This window comes from Crinia signifera, chromosome 12 (assembly GCF_055691185.1).
Source record: "Crinia signifera chromosome 12, ASM5569118v1, whole genome shotgun sequence".
Taxonomy (NCBI): Eukaryota; Metazoa; Chordata; class Amphibia; order Anura; family Myobatrachidae; genus Crinia; species Crinia signifera.
In genome coordinates, this window is record NC_139228.1 from 50998595 (window position 1) to 51018621 (window position 20027).

The window sequence follows — 20027 nt, forward strand, 5'->3', positions numbered from 1 at the left end:
CGATGTAGGAGAGGTTTCAAACTAGCCTGCAAATAATCAAGTCTATAAACTCTCGCTTTCTGGGGTATGGACAAATTCATACAGAAACCATATCACATACCTCAAAATATGGTTAAACAAAACAAACCAGGCCCCAAACCACAATTAAAAAACCCTCTGGCCCAACAGACCAATACCTCGGAGGAATCACACTCCCCCCCTCCAGGATCAGAGCCTACCTCAATACAATCTGATTCTTCTACCCCAGAAATGTCATTCTTCCAACAACTTGATAAAAAATTGGACACTATGCAAGCCTCCACGGATGCGAAGTTGAACTCTATTCAAACATCTTTGGACTCTATAGTCTCCAAGATCGACAAAAACACCAAACGCATAGTAGAATTGGAGACCAGAACAAGTGACTTGGAGGATACTGCGGTTTCCCTCCAAAACACAATAGTACCTATCTCAGCAGCACTGGAAGAGATGGCGCTCAAAATAGATGAACTGGAGAATCGTAACAGAAGGTGCAATCTACGGTTTGTGGGAATTCCCGAATCAATAAAGGGAGGGGACCTGCAAGATTTACTGAGCGTAGACCTAGCACACGCCCTAAAAGTTCCGACCCCTAATGGAACCATTCAAATTGAACGAGCACATCGCATAGGGCCGGAAAGGGCACCGAATGCTTCAAAACCCAGGCAGGTCATAGCCAAGTTCCTAGATTTTAGAGACAAGGAAAATGTCCTTCGCCTCTACAGAAAATCCCATACACTAAAACTCAGAGAATTCCCGGTGCTGATATTCCAGGATTTCTCTGCAGCAGTATCAAATAAAAGAAGAGAATTCAGCCCTATATGTAAATTTCTGTATGAAAACAAATACAAATTCACACTACAGTACCCAGCTAAGCTGAGAGTTCTGATAGATGGGAAATCCCTGCTGTTCAATACACCCCAAGAGGCGAGAGAACAACTCAACCTCCCCCCAAATGATTGAATTACTCATGGCACAAATGTTATTTAATTATAAAACGGTTCAACCGACTAGGGCAAAAGGGGTTATTCCTGACCCTGCCCTGTTGGATGTTCCCTTAACAGGAGCACCTGGTCGGTATATTATGGTTAAAGTGTTCTTTAAAAAAAAAAAAAATGTATACACATTGGTTAATTGTTCTTATGTTTAACATGTCTTCTCTCTACCCTTCCTCTCTCCTACCTCTCTCTTATGCTCCTTGCGCTGGATCTCTGGGGCGAAACCACATGGAAGAAAATCAGGACCATCTGGCTTGCTGGGACCAGATGACTCCTACAACACATACAACAGACTTGTCTGATCAACACCTAAAATCAGGTATCGGATAACACACCACACACAACAACAATGACTAACACACTACAAACTAAACGAGACTTCCGCATCCTATCCTGGAATGTTGCGGTGTTAAACTCGGCTATAAAACGCAAAAAAGTATTAGCACACTTGAAATCTCTTAATGCAGACGTTATCCTCTTACAAGAGACGCATTGGATAGCAGGGCCCTTTGCTAAATTAGCTGGACCCTGGATAGGAGAATGCATCGTTGCACCTTATACAAGCAAAAAGCGAGGAGTTGCGATACTCATTCATAAACGCCTGCAGTATGAGATATTAGACACAGACATTGACCCTGACGGACGCTATATACTATTATCCCTAAAAATACACGGAGAAATATTCACAATTATGAATATATACGCTCCTAACTCCCCAAACATATCCTTTTACACCAAAATATCCAACTTACTATTGGCAAAAAACACGCAAAATCTCATAATAGGAGGTGACTATAACCTTACATACGATTCCTCATTAGATAGATCCCCACCACTCCCACAACGCACCACCAGAAAACGGGACGGGCTAACTATACTAATGTCCACACATAATCTAATTGACCCCTGGAGAACACTGCATCACAAGGAGAAAGAATACACATACTTCTCCCATGTACACCAACTCTTCACGAGAATTGACAACATACTTATTAGGGACTCCATCCATCCAAGAATTACAGAAGCAAAAATTGAAAACATATTAATCTCTGACCATGCCCCCATCCATCTAAATATAAACTTCCAAAATCCTATAAACTCAAACTTTACCTGGAAATTCCCCTCATATCTCTATAAACAAGACGACTTCCGTAAATTCCTTGAATCAAAGTGGAGGGAGTACTCTACAAATAATGACTGCCATAAAACAAATCCTATCCTCTTTTGGTCTGCCTCGAAGGCGGTTATGAGAGGGCATATTATTGCCTACATATCCCGCAGAAGAAAAGAAAGGAGAAATAAACTCCTAAATCTATCCACAAATCTAAACAAAGCATATCGAGCTTATGTAGACGGTCCAACAGAGGATAACAAAATGGAGTATTCCCGTCACAAAACCCTCATGGAATCTTATTTAAATCACGAAGCCCAATTGAAAGTAGACTACAGTAAACAAAAATACTTTAACTGGGGAGGTAAATCTGGTAAGTTACTGGCATATATGGTCCGCCAACAACATAGGAAAAGATATGTAACACGCCTAAAAACACAATCAGGGTATGCCACCTCTCATACGGACATCGCTAAACAATTTCACACATTCTTCTCAAATTTATATTCTACACCTCTCCCCCCCTCATCCTCGGCATCTCTTCTTTATGAAGAGGCTGGACTCCCAAGGCTATCGGAAGAGCAGATAACACTCCTAGAGGCTGACATATCAGCAGAGGAACTAAGCTCAGCAATAAAAATCCTAAAACTAAACAAGTCTCCGGGACCCGATGGGTTCAGTGGAGAATACTACAAAATCTTAAAACCCGATATAATGCCTACCCTTTTGGAGTTATTCCAGCTTCTCCAGAAAGAACACCCAAATTACCCAGATTTCAATGAAGCGCACACCATTTTACTACCTAAACCAAATAAAGACACGGAAAAAGTAGACTCCTACCGTCCCATAACACTGCTAAACCAGGACTTCAAACTCCTGGCAAAAATCATGGCGACTCGATTGCAATCCATAATGCCAAACATACTAACACATAACCAACTAGGCTTCACACAAGGCAGACACTCCGTCCAAGGAGTAAGATCTGCAATAGCGGCCATAGCATCTGCCAAAGCCAACAATCAAAAACATAACATCTTGTTAAGCCTTGACGCGGAAAAGGCATTTGACAAGATAACCTGGGAACACTTATATGGGGTACTGGAATATAGACACTTTGGCACAAGGTTTGTCAATACCATACGGCTTTTCTACGCCAACCCATCCACAAAACTGATAGTGAATGACCTAATCGGAGAACCAGTCACTCTACATAGAGGAACCCGCCAGGGATGTCCCTTATCACCCCTCCTTTTCAACCTTTCCCTAGACCCCCTGCTGCGCCTATTGGACGGTATGCCCGACTTCCAGGGAATAAACATTGGTACTAAGGCACTCAAAACCCTTGCGTTTGCGGATGATCTATTGCTATTCTTCGGAAACCCCGAGACCAGTCTAAAAACTGTGATCTCAAAAATAGAACAATTCGGCTCTGTCTCAGGCTTCTCTATAAACGTACAAAAATCTACAGCCCTATCCCTCTCAAACCAGACCTGTCCGGCCTGGGCTAGACCACTTAAACTAACGTGGGCCACAACCAGTATCCCCTACCTGGGAATCCAACTCCCTAAAAACCTAGGATTACTATACAAACTAAATATAACAACAATAATAGAAAAAGTTATCTCAGAACTACGTCACTGGCAAGACCTGCAATTATCCTTTCTGGGGCGAGCTCATCTTATAAAAATGATATCATTCCCAAAGCTACTATACCCCCTCCAACTTCTCCCAATTATACTATCAAGCAAAGATGAATCTCAAATCAATAGTGCCTTTAGCAAGTTCATATGGTCAGGCAAAAAACCCAAGATGAGCCTGAAAATCCTCCAAAAAAGTAAGAAAGAAGGGGGCATTAACTTCCCTCATTTAGCACTATATAACCAAGCGGCAATATGCAGATATATAAAGGACTGGCTAAACTCCACAAACAGCTATGCTAATTCAGCATTGGAACAGCAATTATTACCAAATATACATCTTATAGCTTTCCTGCATATGGATAAAAGAAACATCCCCCCTTCTATACAGGATAACCCTATCCTGATGACCACTAGAACAGTATGGTTTAAAATACGTAAAACCTGGAATTTAAACCCCAAAAAATCCTTACACCTCCCATTCCTACGTAATCCAGCGTTCCAAGAAGGAAAATCGGGCCCCCCGTTCAACAGATGGACAAAACTAGGGTTGTCCTCTATTAAGCATCTCACTAACACTGAAACACTCAAACCCCTTAGCATATCCCAGATTGCGAACAGGTACACTTTTACTAGATCACATACACTAGCGTTGCACCAAGCACAACACTACACGCAAGCAGTCCTCAGAGCCCTAACCAACAAAGACTGTTCTAACCCACTAGACGCATGCTTCTCACTACCTACCGATACACCCAAACTTATATCCCTCTTCTACTCCACCATTCGAACACCCATATTCTCACGTAACCACGCCACAGGTATACATAAATGGATTGAAATTTTCCCGCATTTAACATACCCAGATATATTAGAATATGCCAAATATCTCCTATAAAGAAATGACATATAAAATATGCTACAGAGGTTATATCTCCCCATCGAGAGCCGCCCATATAGGCATCACCTCCTCAGCTTCCTGCCCTAAATGTACCCATCCCCGTGCAAACCTAACACACTGCTTCTGGGAATGCCCTAAAATACAGGAATTCTGGGAAAAAATTGCTGACTTCATTAACCACACAATGAAAATAAGGTTCACCAGCTCCCCAGAGTGGGCGATCCTAGGAATTACAAAATTCTACATACATAATAGCCCTGAGGAAAAAAAAATCCTCTCTATACTTGCTGGTGTGGCTAGGAAATCTATTCTGCAACTATGGCTGTCCTCCCTCCCACCCTCCCTACAAATTTTTGAAGATAAACTCTTTATGTTCTTTAAATTGACGTGGTTGGGAAATCATACAAACACCCAACATACCCACGAAAAATTCCTCAATCTATGGGACAATTACATTAAATCACTCTCCCCAGACACATCACGCCAACTACACATATGTATACCCAAATAACGCACACACCCTCAATGGACCCAAAAGCCCAGTCAGAGCCGGAAAAACCCGCCTTAAGACCTGGCGATAGCGGAAAACTCTTTTTCAGGTTAAAGACTTCGGAAGCAAGCCCTGTGTGACCCCCGGAGACCCAGCGCAACTCTTTTCAACTCTCATCAATCCTTTCACCTTCCTTTCTCTTTCTCTCTCTCTCTCTATCCTTTCCCCCCTTCCTTTCCTCTATACCTCTCATTTCTACACTTCTCCCTGACGCCTCACACCCCCTCTTTCCTCCCAAGACTCAACACCCAAACTTGCTCAGAACCTTCCTCGCTCTTTCACCCTGTAACCTAAAACCCCCTAACTAAGATCAAATGTAATCTTTAAAATTCATCTCTGTAATGTCTTTGGCACAGAATGCATCCGTGTGACAAATAAGATCTGAATATTCTACAGCGTGTATCTACAAGACTATTATAATTCACACAACATGAATCAACAAAATAGATAACCAATGCTGTTGTGTCATATCAACAAATGTTTATTAATGTTAAATGTTAATTGTAAAAAATACACTGGTATAAGCATGGTCTTGGATCACAGCTAACTTGCTCTTCATAAGCTTGAGTCCAGGAACTCTCTGAGGACTTATTAACACAGGGATGATATCTTGCTGTTAAGAACTTGAAGAAAAAAAAAAAAAAAAAAAGTATCCCTGTTTTGTTATTATACTTGATGCAATACCAATATCCTCTGTACTCGTAAAATTCTTGTATCCAAAATGTTTGTAAATGAATAAGAATTAATACCAAATAAAAATTCACGATTATAAAAAAAAAAATGTCCATAGACGCTAGGACCATAGACGCATAGACCCTTGCTCTAGGCTCAGAAGAACCGACCTCAGTGATTCCATTCTGAAATGATGAAGCCATAAGTGGAGATTTAGGGGGAAATTTACTAAAGGAAATTTGTAAAAAAAAAAATAGGTATATTTGTATCCAGAAATACACTTATCTACTATCCTGAAAATATGGCAATTCGTAGTCGTATTGATGTGCTATCAATACGAATACGAATTGCCGTATTTTCGGGATAATAAATGTCAAAAATAAGTGTATTTCTGGATACAAATACACCTATTTTTTACAAATTTCCTTTAGTAAATTTCCCCCTTAGGGACTTCAGAATTCAGAATTGGTCTGAAAGAATTGTCTGGCTATGGTACTAAGAAAAGAATGGAGTAAAACCCCTTCTTTCTCTCATCACGCGGTACCGGGACCACCACGCCCTTTTCCAGGAGAGACTGCGCCGACCCTAAAAGGGCTGTTCTGAGGCGGTTCTCCCTGGGCAATGGTGTAGGTAGGACCCTTTTTGGAGGAACTCCCTTCAGGTTTATCCTGTAACCCTGGGACACCACACTGAGAACCCAAGGATCCTGGCCTAATAAGGCCCAAGTGCCTCGGTACTGCAAGAGGTGACCCCCCCCCCCACCCTGAGGACAGATTGGGGAGCCTCCTGGCTGTCATGCTAAGTGCTTCTCCTCACCCTTGGAAGCCTGCTTCTTTGTAAAGGCACCAAAATGGGATTTTGCCGTTTTTCCTTTTCCAGAGTGAAATCTTCGACTGCTGGACTGTCTAAAGGAGGTGCGAAAGGAAGAACGAAAAGCAGCAAACCTAGATGAACTATGTTTTGCCGCAGGTGTAGGAACGAAAGTATTTTTCCCACCTGTTGCCCGCTTAATAATGGCTTCCAATTCTGACCCAAAAAGTAATTCACTCTTAAAAGCCAAAGCTTCTAGTGACTTCTTCGACTCATTGTCAGCCTCCAAAAGCCTTGAGCCACAAAACTCTCCGTGTATTCACAGAAACTGCTGACACTTTGGACACCATTTTGACCGCCTCTTCACCAGTCTCCTAGGTATATTCTGCTAAAGCCAAGGCCTCTGATTCTGGTTGCAGTAAAGCACACAGGGTATTTGCCCACACTATCATAGCTTTGGATACCCATGCAGAAGCAATTATTGGTCTAAGGGCATAACCTACACCTTCAAATACTGCTTTCAAGCAACCCTCTAACTTCTTATCAACAGGGTCTTTAAATGCAGCACCCCCTTGCACAGGCAGAACGGTAGCTTTTGACAACCTAGCGACCGGGGCGTCTACCAAAGGAACCTTTTCCCACAGCTTAAACATGCTCCTCCGGCATGGGATAAAGGCTTAAAAACCTTTTTGGCATCAGGAGTTTTTTATTGGCCTTTTCTAAGCCCCTCCTAACAAATCCTGCAAGCCCTCATCCGAGGGAAAGATAACTGCGTCTCTGTGCTGTCTCTTGAAAACTCCCTCTTATGCCCTCCAGACAAATTTAATGCCTGTTTCACAGCCAAGATTAAATCTTCAACACCAGGGACGGAAATTTCCATATCTTCCCTCTGGTCCCAGGACGTCTCTGCCCCACACTCTCCCTCCTCCTCTGAATCCACATCAAGGATAGGAAGAGAAGATAAGGCGGGAGAGGGCGACTTACCGGCACCCCGCTCTGGTCAACGAAATAATGGAAACATGACGACATAGTTTGTGGCAATTAAAATGGTCACAGCTTTATTTCACAAATCCATAATCATAACCAAACACTTTTGCAGGGCAAGGGATAGAAAGGGGAGCGGTGCGCTCTGTTCCTGCTAATGTGGTACCCCTGGGACGTGTCCGTTCCACTGCCGTGGGTACGCGACCACGCCCCCTACCAAGTTGGTATCGCCTGGGCCGTGCCAGTCACCACCATGTGACTCACGTGAACACGCCCCTTACACGCTATGGGCCGTGCCAGCCACTGTCATGTGACTCACGTGAACACGCCCCTTACCATTATGGGATCAGCTACCATCCGCACCTCACCCTACCTGGCACGCAACCCGTATGGCCCCTGCCGTATTAATGCTGGAACCAGGCGTGCGGCCGCCTAATGGTGAGTATGCGAGGCATTCTGTAACTCCCCTACATTTCCTGCCTTGTGCACCGCTCCCTCCCCGCAATACTGTGACAACATTCTTATTCAAGCATCTTATACACCGTAATGACAATGACTACCAAAGCCAACGTTACAATTACACTCATAGCCAATATAGCCTTCCTATACAACATAACACAACAAGTATGCAAACAGTATATATACTTTTTTTTATTATTATTATTTATTTATAATTTTTTTTCTTTTTTTTAATATTATATATTTGGTACTTATGTAATATCTGGGCACCCGTTTTTCTTATGAGACCGCTGCGCTTGCCACGCTTCGGGCACGGTGGCTCGCTGCGCTCGCCACACTATATAAAATCAACTCCATGCGTAGTTGGATAGTAGGGGTATGAAAAAATGGGATGCATTTAACATGGGAGCCCAGATAATACATAAGTACCATATATTTTTTTTTTTATATTTATTAATTCTTTTTTTTTTTTTAAACACAACATTTTGACTTGACAACTACAACATTTTTAAACCTGTCCAATACAAGATTTACAACCTGACACCTGTCAAGTGCCTTTCCCCGGCTTTTACCCAAACAACTGGGCTGGGTGGGTGGGTGGGTGTCCCTGTCCTAGCTGGGTGATGAGTGAACTCAGACCCCTTGCTCTCTGCTTTTGTTCCTGCTGCTGCTCACTCCCCCCTCAATTAAACCTGTCCTTTCTCACTGGCCCTCCTCGTGGCTAGGTGACAAGAAGGGGACCGGCTACCCTGGCTGCTGCCTCCCCCCCCCCCATCCCCCCGAACCCAGGATTCCCTCCGTTGACCTGCAGGGTGCCTAGCGCCCCACCCCCTTATCCTGCTCCAGGGGCCATTTTGGCCCCCTGCGCTCCCTTAAGGAATGCCTAGAGGAAACCTCAGGTTCCTTAGAAAACTACTCCATGAGAGCATTAAATCTGTTTATACCCTGAGCAGTGTCCTGTATTACTTGTAAAAGGGAGGCTCCCCCTGCTACATCGGGGTCTGAGGCTTTTGGCACCTTCCACCTCCTGTGAGCTGCTCCCGTGAATGCTTTCTCCTTGTCCTAGTGCCTCCCCTCGGCCAGGGATCACTTGGAACTGCCCATCTCTCTGGGTTCCTGTAACAGGCTGCAAGCTCTGCAGAGTTCAGCCTGCAAACCCATTCAAGATGGCGGCCGCCATTGTGGGGTACCCATTACCCACAATCCCCCCTATGCGGGGAGCCGGCTGCAGGGTCCCCCAGGGCCCAGGAAACCTCCTTTTGAGGAGGCTAAAGCACTGTGCAGAGAGACCAGACAGCGTCTCTCTGCACACAGGGCGCTGACAGGACGCGTTTCTGTCAGCCCCTGCTGCGCTGCCAGTGTGAGGATTCTGAAAGAATCCACCACTGTGCCTGTCCGAACTAAGATGAACTAATAAAAAAAAAAACACCCTAGTTAATCTCCCACTCCTGTGGGCACCTAAAACGAAATCATGGGATGCAGAAGGGAGGAGCCTGCCTCTCTGAAAGTTTAGCATAGGTGCCTGGCTCCTTCGGACCCCTCTTACATCCCAAGGTTGAAGCTGTGTCACCAGGATAGATGAAAGAGAAAAATAATGATAGCAGGTGCAGTAGTAGCTACTCAGTGACTGAATGACCGGTACACACTATACAGCATTTTCGTTACTGATCCACTGGAATGCGCAAATCATATAGTGTATATGCAGCTTGGGTACACTATGGACCCAATTGGCAGCCCTGTTGATTATCGGGGTGTGCATGCTCAAACCCAACGATCAGGCCTGAATGGGGCCCTACTTGACATTCATATCAGACCATCTCACCTTCACGGAATCTGGGCTGGTGGAGTTTATTACGACGTAATGCAGGAAGTTTATTCTGAATACTGGACCATACTCTTCTGCCCTACAAATATAAAGCAAACAAATCTTTCATCATAGGGAAAATAACATTGTGTTCTTTCTGGATGTCTCATACCTCAGTGATGTCACTAGTCTCTCTGGATGTTGGATGTATCATACCTCAGTGATGTCACTAGTCTCTCTGGATGTCTCAGTGATGTTGCTAGTCTCTCTGGATGTTGGATGTCTCAGTGATGTCACTAGTGTCTCTGGATGTCTCATGTCTTAGTGATGTCACTAGTCTCTCTGGATGTTGGATGTCTCATGTCTCAGTGATGGCACTAGTCTCTCAGGATGTTGGATGTCCCATGTCTCAGTGATGTCACTAGTTTTTCTGAATGTCAGATGTCCAAGTGATGTCACTAGTCTCTCTGGATGTCAGATGTCTCAGTGATGTCACTAGTCTCTCAATGTCTCATGCCTCAGTGATGTCACTAGTCTCTCTAAATGTCTCATGCCTCAGTGATATCACTAGTCTAACTGGATGTCTCATGCCTCAGTGATGTCACTAGTCTCTCTGAAGTCTCATGCTTCAGTGATGTCACTTGGCTCTCTGGAAGTCTCATGCCTCAGTTATTTCACTAGTCTATATGGATGTCACATGCCTCAGTGATGTCACTAGTGTCTCTGGATGTGTCATGCCTCAGTGATGTCACTTGTCTCTCTGGATGCCTCAGTGATGTCACTAGTGCCCCTGCTGGGGGAATCTCTGATCAGGGTCTCCTAGAAGTAAACAGTGTAAAGCAGCCCATACACGCTGCTTTATGGGCGTGCTTTCCGTGCTGTACTAGCACGGATCAAATCGCATTGCATTGCATGTGCACACGTTGTGCATGCAATGTGATGCGATTTGATGAGAACTAGGTACAAAACGTATGTGCAAGCACATACTTTTTGTACTGTGCGATGAGGTGCGCGGGAGCGCGCACCTCAAAGCACACATCGGGTCAGCTCTCATAGCAGCGTGTATGGGCTGCTTAATAACTCCTTTGTACGGTGCTGCAAAACACTTCTGGTGCCTTATAAATAAAATAATAATAATAATGAGGCAATTAAAGCAATGGTTTTCATATTGAGCACTTGCAGGGGGTGTGGTGCAGCATATGGGGGCGTGCCGGCGGTTGCGATGATGCAATGAGTGGAGGCGTGTCAGTAAATTCATGTAATATTGGCCTCGCACCAGCTACATAATGCTACTGGTACTGTGGGACAGAGGAAGAGGCCATGATGATGCCATTCTTTGCTAAGCACGTCATCAGCCTCTTCTAACAGCGGTGCATGTTTCATGTTCCTCTACTCAGTTTAGCAGAGTTGAACTCTGTTCAAAATGGACACATCAACAACACAGGATGGAGGTAAAAGCAGTATGTTCCTTTGTCTACATCCACAAATACAAACGCCCTCTCTTCCCAGAGCTGCAGGAGCGATCTGTTAGCTCAAGTGAGACCTTGTATTTGTGGTTTGCATTAAGTAGATCATTGATTTTGCGGTTCCTCGTCGCTGAACGAGAGGTTGAATTATGCATTATTCATGGAGGGGTTACTATCACAATCGCTAGTCTCTCACATAAGCCTATGTATAGACATAGAACATGGCCTCCTAACCTACAGCCAGGGACGTACCATTGCAGGAAGAGGTCATGCACCACCTTGTAGTCCTTTGCGGCTTTGGTAATGGTCGCAGTGTGACCCAGGAGGAAGCTGCAATGGGAAAGATGAGGAACATTTCTTATAACAGACTGAATACAAATGGGAGGAGTTTTTTTTCTGATATTCGGGATTTATCTGTGTTACATAGAGAATGTGGTCTATCTTTTACAGCACCTTAAATTACATATTTAAAATTATAAAGAGTCAACCACACCTCCCTTATCTCTGATCCTGGGCAGGGCCTGGAGGTCTCATCTGATCGACCCAACCACCCAGTGAGTAGATAGTGATGTACATTTCCAGACAAGTCCATGGGATCAAGGAACTGGGTATCAGAAGCTTCTTCAAACAATTGCCCAAACACACCTTCTAAATGGGTGCATACCCCACCTCCCGCTGTAGCGGGTTCCTGCCCATCTGTAATCTCTGGGTCACTAATGCTCCGAGTCCACACTGTGACATAAGCAGAAGCAATCAGTGTTGGGACTTGAACCAGAGAGGCTTCCCGTGACTGAAAAGCTGATCACATGCAGATGTACAGTCACCTACCATCTGGACTGTCTTCTTAGTAACATAACATAGTAACATAGTAATTAAGGCTGAAAAAATATGTTTGTCCATCGAGTTCAACCTAACTAACTTGTAACTACTGACTTTATTCGTTAACAGTACAGTAGTTGCTGTAACAACGCCCACCGGCAATGAGTTCCAGAATTTTACTGCTCTAATGGTGAAGAATCCACTTCTTAATTCAGTACGGAATTTATTTTCCTCGAGCCTCAGTACATGTCCGCGTGTCCTAAGTACAGTACAGGCCTGTTAGTGAACAAATCATCTCCCAGTTCCATATGATTCCCAATCCTGTATTTGAACATACTAATCATTCAGATGTAGCGCCTGTCATTCTTGCAGGCTTCTGGCTTCGCTGCCAGCCCCCACCAGCCGCCAGAAGGGGACGCGCACACACGAGACACAGGTGCATCCCCTTACTACGGAGCTCCCCGCCGGTCCCCGCCGCCCGATTCCACCTCCACGCTCCCCCCTAACCCTGCCCGTCTCCCTGAAGCGGAGACAGGCAGGGTTCACATCTCTCACCGACAGGAACACACGTGAGTGTGGGATGCTTGCGCATCCCAGTCAGATGGAGCGCCGGTGACAGAGGGGGTGGTCTGGCGAGCCCCGGTTCTGAATGAAGGGCGCTCCATCTGTGTGTCCCTCTCAACCTCCATTTCTCCAGTGAAAACGTATTCAGCCTGGTTAGCCTATCTTTGTATTCTAGTGATTCAAGACCTTTTACTAGCTAAGTCGCCCTTCTATGTACCTGTTCCAATTAATTTATGTCCTTTTTAAGGTGCGGTGCCCAGAACTGAACACAATATTCCAAGTGTGGTCTCACTAATGCCTTGTAAAGAGGCACTATCACATTGGCATCCCTTGAATCCATACCTCTTTAAATGCATGCCAGTGTCCGGTTTGCTTTTGCTGCTGCACTTGAGCAGTGTGCACTATTACCCAATTTTTCATCTATAATGACCCCCAAGTCCTTCTCTACAGCACAACTTCCTATAATAACATTTAGCCTATAAGTGGCTTGTTCATTTTTGTTCCAATAATGAATTACTTTACATTTATCAACTTCATTTTCACCTACCCTGGTCAAGAGCAGGGTCAAAGAGCCAGCATTTAAGACCCGGGTTGACCTTTTCACACTAATGAAAAACCTGGGTTTTACAGCAGATTCCCAGGTTGAAAAGCTTTAACCCGGTAATTTGCTTCTGGTGTGAAAAGGGGATTTTTGTAAGAACTTACCGTTCGAACCCCTTTCTCTGAGTCCAGTCCGGTGACACAGCTCCACGATGGGATGTAGTAGGGTCCGCCAGGAGCCAGGCACCTATGCTTCAATTCTTTGGGAGCAGGCTCCTCCCTCTGCATCCCATAATGCTTCAGTTCAACTTCAAGAGCACACTAGGATACATAACTCAGAACAATGCCTGAACACTTTATATGCAACATAACAGAACCATAACATGACAACACATGAACGGTACACTTAACTGAGCGTAAGGGAGGGATCGCTGTGTCACCGGACTGAACTCAGAGAAAGGGGTTTGAACGGTAAGTTCTTACAAAAATCCCCTTTTCTCTTTCGTCCAGTCCGGTGACACAGCTCCACAATGTATTCTAGTGATTCCCTTTGGGAGGGTACGCTCAGACCAACAGTTCTCATCACTGCCCATCCGAATGAAGCATCCTCCGACGTGAACTCATGAAATCTGTAAAATTTGGTAAAGGTGAGAACAGAGGACCAGGTGGCAGCCCTACACAACTGCTCCGCCGTAGCCCCATGGCGCACCGCCCAGGAGGAAGCAACCGACCTGGTGGTATGTGCATTTATCCGAGACGGAACCAGTCTACCTGCTTTACAGTAGGCAAAGGCAATAGTAGATCTCAAACAGCGAGCGATGGTCTGCTTAGAAGCAGGCCACACAACCTTATGCACATCATATAGCACCAAGAGTAAATCCGATTTTCGTATGGCCTTTACCCTCTCAATGTAGATTCGCAAGGCGCGAACTACATCCAATTTCTTCAGCTTGTACCTATTTTTAACCCCTTCTGGGGGAGAAAACACTTGAAGTACAATGTCCTGGTTTAAATGAAAAGATGACACTACCTTAGGTAGAAATTTTGGCACTGTTCACAGCACAGCCCTGTCATCATGAAAAATCAAAAACGGTGACTTGCAAGACAAGGCACCTAACTCAGACACACGTCTGGCTGAGGCAATTGCCAACAAAAACGTGAGCTTCCACGACACATACTTTAGCTCCGCAGATCTTAGCGGCTCAAAAGGAGGATTCTGTAACATAGACAAGACCAAAGATAAATCCCAAGGCGCCATCGGCTGCCTATAAGGTGGTTTAAGTCTAGTAACCCCTTGTAAAAAGGTTTGAATCTCAGGTAACAAAGCTACTCTCTTTTGAAAGAATATAGATAAGGCCGATAGCTGCACTTTTAAGGACTGCAGACTAAGTCCTGTTGAAAAACCAGCCTGCTAAAAATTTAAAAGCCTTGATAATTTGGATCTGGAAGTGTGAAGCTTCTGTCTCTCACACCATCTAATGTATATCTTCCAGACCCGATGGTAATTAGCCGCAGACACCGGCTTACGGGCCCTCAGCATGGTCTGGATAACCTCATCAGAAAACCCCTTTTTCTTCAATAAGGAGGTTTCAAAAGCCATGCCGTTAAAATAAGACAACCTGGGTCCTTGTGAAGAAACGGCTCTTGGCCTAACAGGTCCTGACGATGAGGAAGCCTCCAGGAATCCTTCGACAACCTCAGTACATTGGAGTACCATGACCTCCTGGGCCAATCTGGTGCAATTAGAATTGCCCGTACTCCCTGATTCTTTATTTTCTTCAATACTCTCGGCAACATGGGAAATGGAGGGAAAATGTACACCATCTGAAAATCCCACGGGACTGTCATGACGTCTACTGCCCACGCTGCAGGATCCTGCACACGCGAGCAGAACCTCGGTACCTGACGGTTCTTTCTCGTCGCTATTAGGTCTATGTCTGGCAGACCCCATCGATTCACAATCTCCTGAAATACCTCTTGATGGAGAGTCCATTCCCCTTCCAGAAGTGACTCCCTGCTGAGGAAGTCTGCTTCCACATTCCTGATTCCTGAAATAAATATCGCCGACAATGCTGGAACGTTTGTCTCTGCCCAACTGAAGATTTTGGAAACTTCCGCCATCGCCATCGCCATCTTGCTGCGTGTCCCACCTTGATGGTTGAGATAAGCCACTGTGGTAGCATTGTCCAATTGTATCTTCAGCGGGGATCTCCTCAGAAAATCCTCCGCCTGAATTAATGCGTTCAAAACCGCCCGAAGCTCCAGAATGTTTATTAGCAGTTTGGACTCTTCCTTTGACCAAAGGCCCTGAAGCCTCAGGTGAAGGACTACCGCCCCCCAGCCCCTCACACTGGCGTTGGTCGTTATGACCAGCCAATCCCAGGGCCTGAGAGATCTCCCCAGCTGCAAATTTTCCACATCCGTCCACCATAGGAGGGACTCCCTGGACTCCAGTGACAGGAATAAAACCTCTTGTTTCATCGTCTTGGCATTTCCGGACCAACAGGATAGAATGCTCCATTGGAAACTCCTCGAATGGAATCTTGCGAACTGGAGAGTTTCGAAGGTTGCCACCATCTTTCCCAGCAACCTTACTCCTTGCCACACCGATGGAGCCGGTGCTTGTAGGATCTCTAACACCATCTGCCGAATCTCCACAGCCTTGGATTCTGGGAGGAAGACCCTGTGAAGGTGTGTGTCTATGATCACCCCCAGAAACTTCAAAGTCTGCGTTGGTGTCAAATGGGACTTGGGCAAATTCAATATCCAACCCTGACCTCTCAAAAACTGTGTTGCTACCTCCAGGTGAACCTGTAACTTCTCCGCCGACTCTGCTTTGAAAAGCAGATCATCCAGGTAAGGGATAATAATTATTCCCTGCAGTCTGAGAGCTGCAACCATGGTGGACATCACTTTGGTGAACACTCTCGGAGCCGTGGCAAGACCAAAAGGGAGTGCTTGGAACTGCCAATGTCTTCCCCCGATTGCAAACCGGAGTAAAGACTGGAAATCTATGTGGATCGGGACATGGAGATAAGCATCCTGAATGTCCACTGATGCCAAGAACTCCCCTGGCTCTATGCTCAACAGCACCGACCTCAGGGATTCCATGCAGAAGTGATCCACCCAAAGATGAACATTCAAAGATTTTAAATTTAGAATGGGCCTGAACGACCCGTCTGGTTTGGGAACTAAGAAAAGGATCGAATAAAAACCTTTTCTTCTCTCCTCTCGAGGAACCGGTATAACTACCCCCTTCTTCTCAAGAGATAAGGCAGCTCCCAGAAGAGAAGATCTGAGAGACGCGGTCCTTGGTAAAGGAGTAGGAAGAAATCTGCGAGGGGGAGGACACCTGAGATTTATCTGATATCCTTCTGAAACAATGGAAAATACCCACGGATCTTCTGTGGCTACCTTCCAACTGTACTGAAATTGCAGGAGGCGACCCCCTACTCTGATCCCAGAACAGGGAGTCCCCGCCCCATCATGCAGAGGGCTTGTCTTCCCCTTTGGCTGTATGTTTCTTTGTAAAGGCGCCAAACTTTGACTTGGTCGCTCTACCTCTGCCGGCTTGGAATCTTTCACCCCCTGACTGTCCTCTGCCAGCTGCTCCCCGAATTTAGAGCCAGGGGATTTAGAGGTGGTGGAAAGAAAAGTACTCTTACCCCCAGTAGCCTGCTTGATGATCTCATCCAATTCTGACCCAAATAAAAGCTCACCTTTAAAAGGAATAGTTTCCAGTGACTTTTTAGATTCACTATCCGCCTCCCAGGCCTTTAACCAGAGAGCTCTTCTGGCAGTAACAGAAGTGACGGATACTTTAGACGCCATTTTGGCACCCTCCTCACTAGCTTCACATATATATTCCGCAGCACACCTCAACTTTTCTGCCACAGAAAAAGCTTCCGCATCATGTTGGAGATGACTACTTAAACTCTGTCCACTTGATCATGGCTTTTGCCACCCAGGCCGAAGCAATAATGGGGCGCATAGTGAAACCAACACCTTCAAAAACTGCCTTCAGACAGCCTTCAACCTTTTTATCAACCTGATCTTTAAAGGCCGCGCCACCCTGCACTGGCAGCGCTGTGGCCTTGGATAATCTGACCACAGAAGAATCCACCAGAGGAACTTTCTCCCATACCTTAACATGATCCTCAGGCATGGGGTACATGTTTGCATATTTTTTTGACATGAACAGTCTCTTTTCTGGAGACTTGCCAGCCTCCCCTAATAAAGCAACCATGCCTTTATCCGAGGGAAAGGATACTGGATCCTTACGGCTCCTTTTAAACACACACTGCGCAGCAGCCTTTTCCTCAGCAGGCAAATCCAGAGCCTGCTTTACAGCCAAAATCAAATCCTCAATACCAGAGGCTGAAGAGTCTGCTTCCTCTCCCTGTGACCAACACAAATCATCCTCATCTACCCCACCATCATCTGTGTCAGTAGTCAATGGAGGGGCCATGGAAGACCCTTGTCTAAACAACACATCATCTGATACCTTGGTAAATTGCTCCAAAAGAGAAGACATCTTATGCACACCCTGTGCAGTGTCCTGCATAGCCTGCAGCAAGATAGGGTCTCCCTGTGCAGGGGTAAGAGAGCCCTGAGATGAGGGAATAGGTCCCGGAGATCCCACCAAAGATCCCTTTTGCCTATTTAAAGCCTCTGTTAAAGCCTTAACAGACCGTCCCAAAGCCACAGCCCAGCTGGCTCAGCTCCTTCAGGACTCTGGGTTCGTGACCCACAGGGCACAGCTTCACAGGAAGGGCACAATTCCCCCTGGTCCAACTGTTCACATGATAAATTTACATTACATCTCTTGCAATGGTAAAACATCTCAATCGCTCCCTCCCCAGCAACAGAACTGAACTCGTCAGCCATGTTAATATCAGAAAACACTGCTAAACGTTCAGGCAAAGTCACAGAGTAATGCACCAGTGTACTTATCTGTGTGTTCTGTTGCCAGCGATCAGCGGGGGAAGCGCTTGTCAGGAGAGACTTCTGAGCAGGATCTCTGTCTTTCAGCTCTGCAGCAAGCACAGAAATGGCGCCAGTAAATCATGGAAGAGACCAAGTCTCCCTCCCAGTGAGGGTAGCTGACGTCTTTTGGCGCCAAAACTCTCTCACAGGCGCTCCCAACTATGTCTCTCCCCTCCAGTAACTTCCCCTCTAGGGACCACTTGGAGTTGTCCAGAAACGCTGGACATCCTGTAAGAAACCTCAACTCCCCTGGGGGATTTCAGTTTCTAAACTCTTAAAGATGGCGGCCGCCATCGCTGAGAGACCCGTCCCCAAGATCCCCTTCTAGGCAAGGCACTGGATGGGGTCCCCCGGAGCCCAGGATAAACCTCCGTTTGAGCGGAGGCAAGCGCTGTGCAGAGTGTGCATTCCTCCGCCGAATGCATTCCTCTGCACACAGAAAACTGACAGGACGCGCTTCTGTCAGTGTTCTGCTGCGCTCTCAGCGTGTATTGACTTCAGCCAGAAGTCACACGCTGGAAAAAAACTGCTACTAAGTCTAATGTTAGAAAATAATAAAAACCTAGTCTAACTAATAAAAATCCAAAGAAAGAAGTGTGGCTGCAACGCAGCCACTCAGCATTGCACCCACTCCTGTGGGCACCTAAAACGAAATTGAAGCATTATGGGATGCAGAGGGAGGAGCCTGCTCCCAAAGAATTGAAGCATAGGTGCCTGGCTCCTGGCGGACCCTACTACATCCCATCGTGGAGCTGTGTCACCGGACTGGACGAAAGAGAAAGGGGTAATATTTGGGACACTCAATTGGCAAACTACTAGTGTCAGGAGAATGTGTTGGCATGTGCAATGCGGATCCTGCTCTCATATATGAGAAATGTAAATGCCTTTGCCTGAGTGACAGGCAGAGGTGTTCACAAGGAGGGATAGGGCAGAGGTGGCCCGCATTTGGGAAATTTGGGCTATGTCTCCCTTATTTCCCCAGCATGGTGAGGCCAAGGACTGCAGCGCATACAGTTTCTTTGGCCTCAAAAATGCCCCCTGCAACTGCAAGCCCCGTAAGGTCACTGACATTTGTGCTGTGAGACTCAGAGGGCCCTGTGTTCTCTACCCAATCAAGTTTAGTGCATGTGTCATGCATGATCACTCTTTAACTTTGTGCCCTATAGACAGTAGGGGGTGGTCATCTGTACCATGCCCCCTGCAATGTTAGTCACAGACCTGGTGCTGATTCATCAGGGTAGGAAAATCTTTCAGGAATCTGCTCAGGGATCCAGCCTGAATCTGAGCTCCAGAGATGGGCAACTAAGGTCCAGGGAAATAATCCCCTGGCCACACGAGGTGAGCAGGAGAACACAGCAGCCCATGCAGAGTTATGCAAACTAGACCACAGGTTCTCAAACTCGGTCCTCGGGACCCCACACAGTGCATGATTTGCAGGTCTTCTCACAGAATCAAGTGCAATTGTTAGCTCCACCTGTGGTTCTTTGAAACTGTGTCAGTAAATAATGAATGCACCTGTCAGGTGACCTAAAAAATGTGAACTGTGTGGGGTCCTGAGGACTGAGTTTGAGAATCACTGCCCTAGACCACCAGGGAAGGGAGTAAGGAAAGCTCAGCCCCCTTCTAAACATTTGTGTCTTAATGGTGCTCAGAGGTCAGTATCGGACTCTCGAAGCTCTGCCGTCTAGGACTGCTGGTCTCTTCCCCT

At 45.9% G+C, this 20027-nt stretch overlaps 1 protein-coding gene across 2 annotated transcripts in view; it reads right to left on the reverse strand.

The window, feature by feature from the left end:
* The window catches only part of LOC146050019 (cholesterol 24-hydroxylase-like), an 82189-nt gene that overhangs the window by 57804 nt on the left and 4358 nt on the right, over positions 1-20027 (reverse strand). For both annotated transcript variants that reach the window (XM_083166789.1, XM_083166790.1), the window contains exons 2-3: positions 11663-11740; positions 9963-10044 (exon numbers count right to left, since the gene is read on the reverse strand). In XM_083166789.1, coding sequence (XP_083022915.1) covers positions 9963-10044; positions 11663-11740 — 160 coding nt within the window. The remainder of the gene's footprint in view (positions 1-9962; positions 10045-11662; positions 11741-20027) is intronic.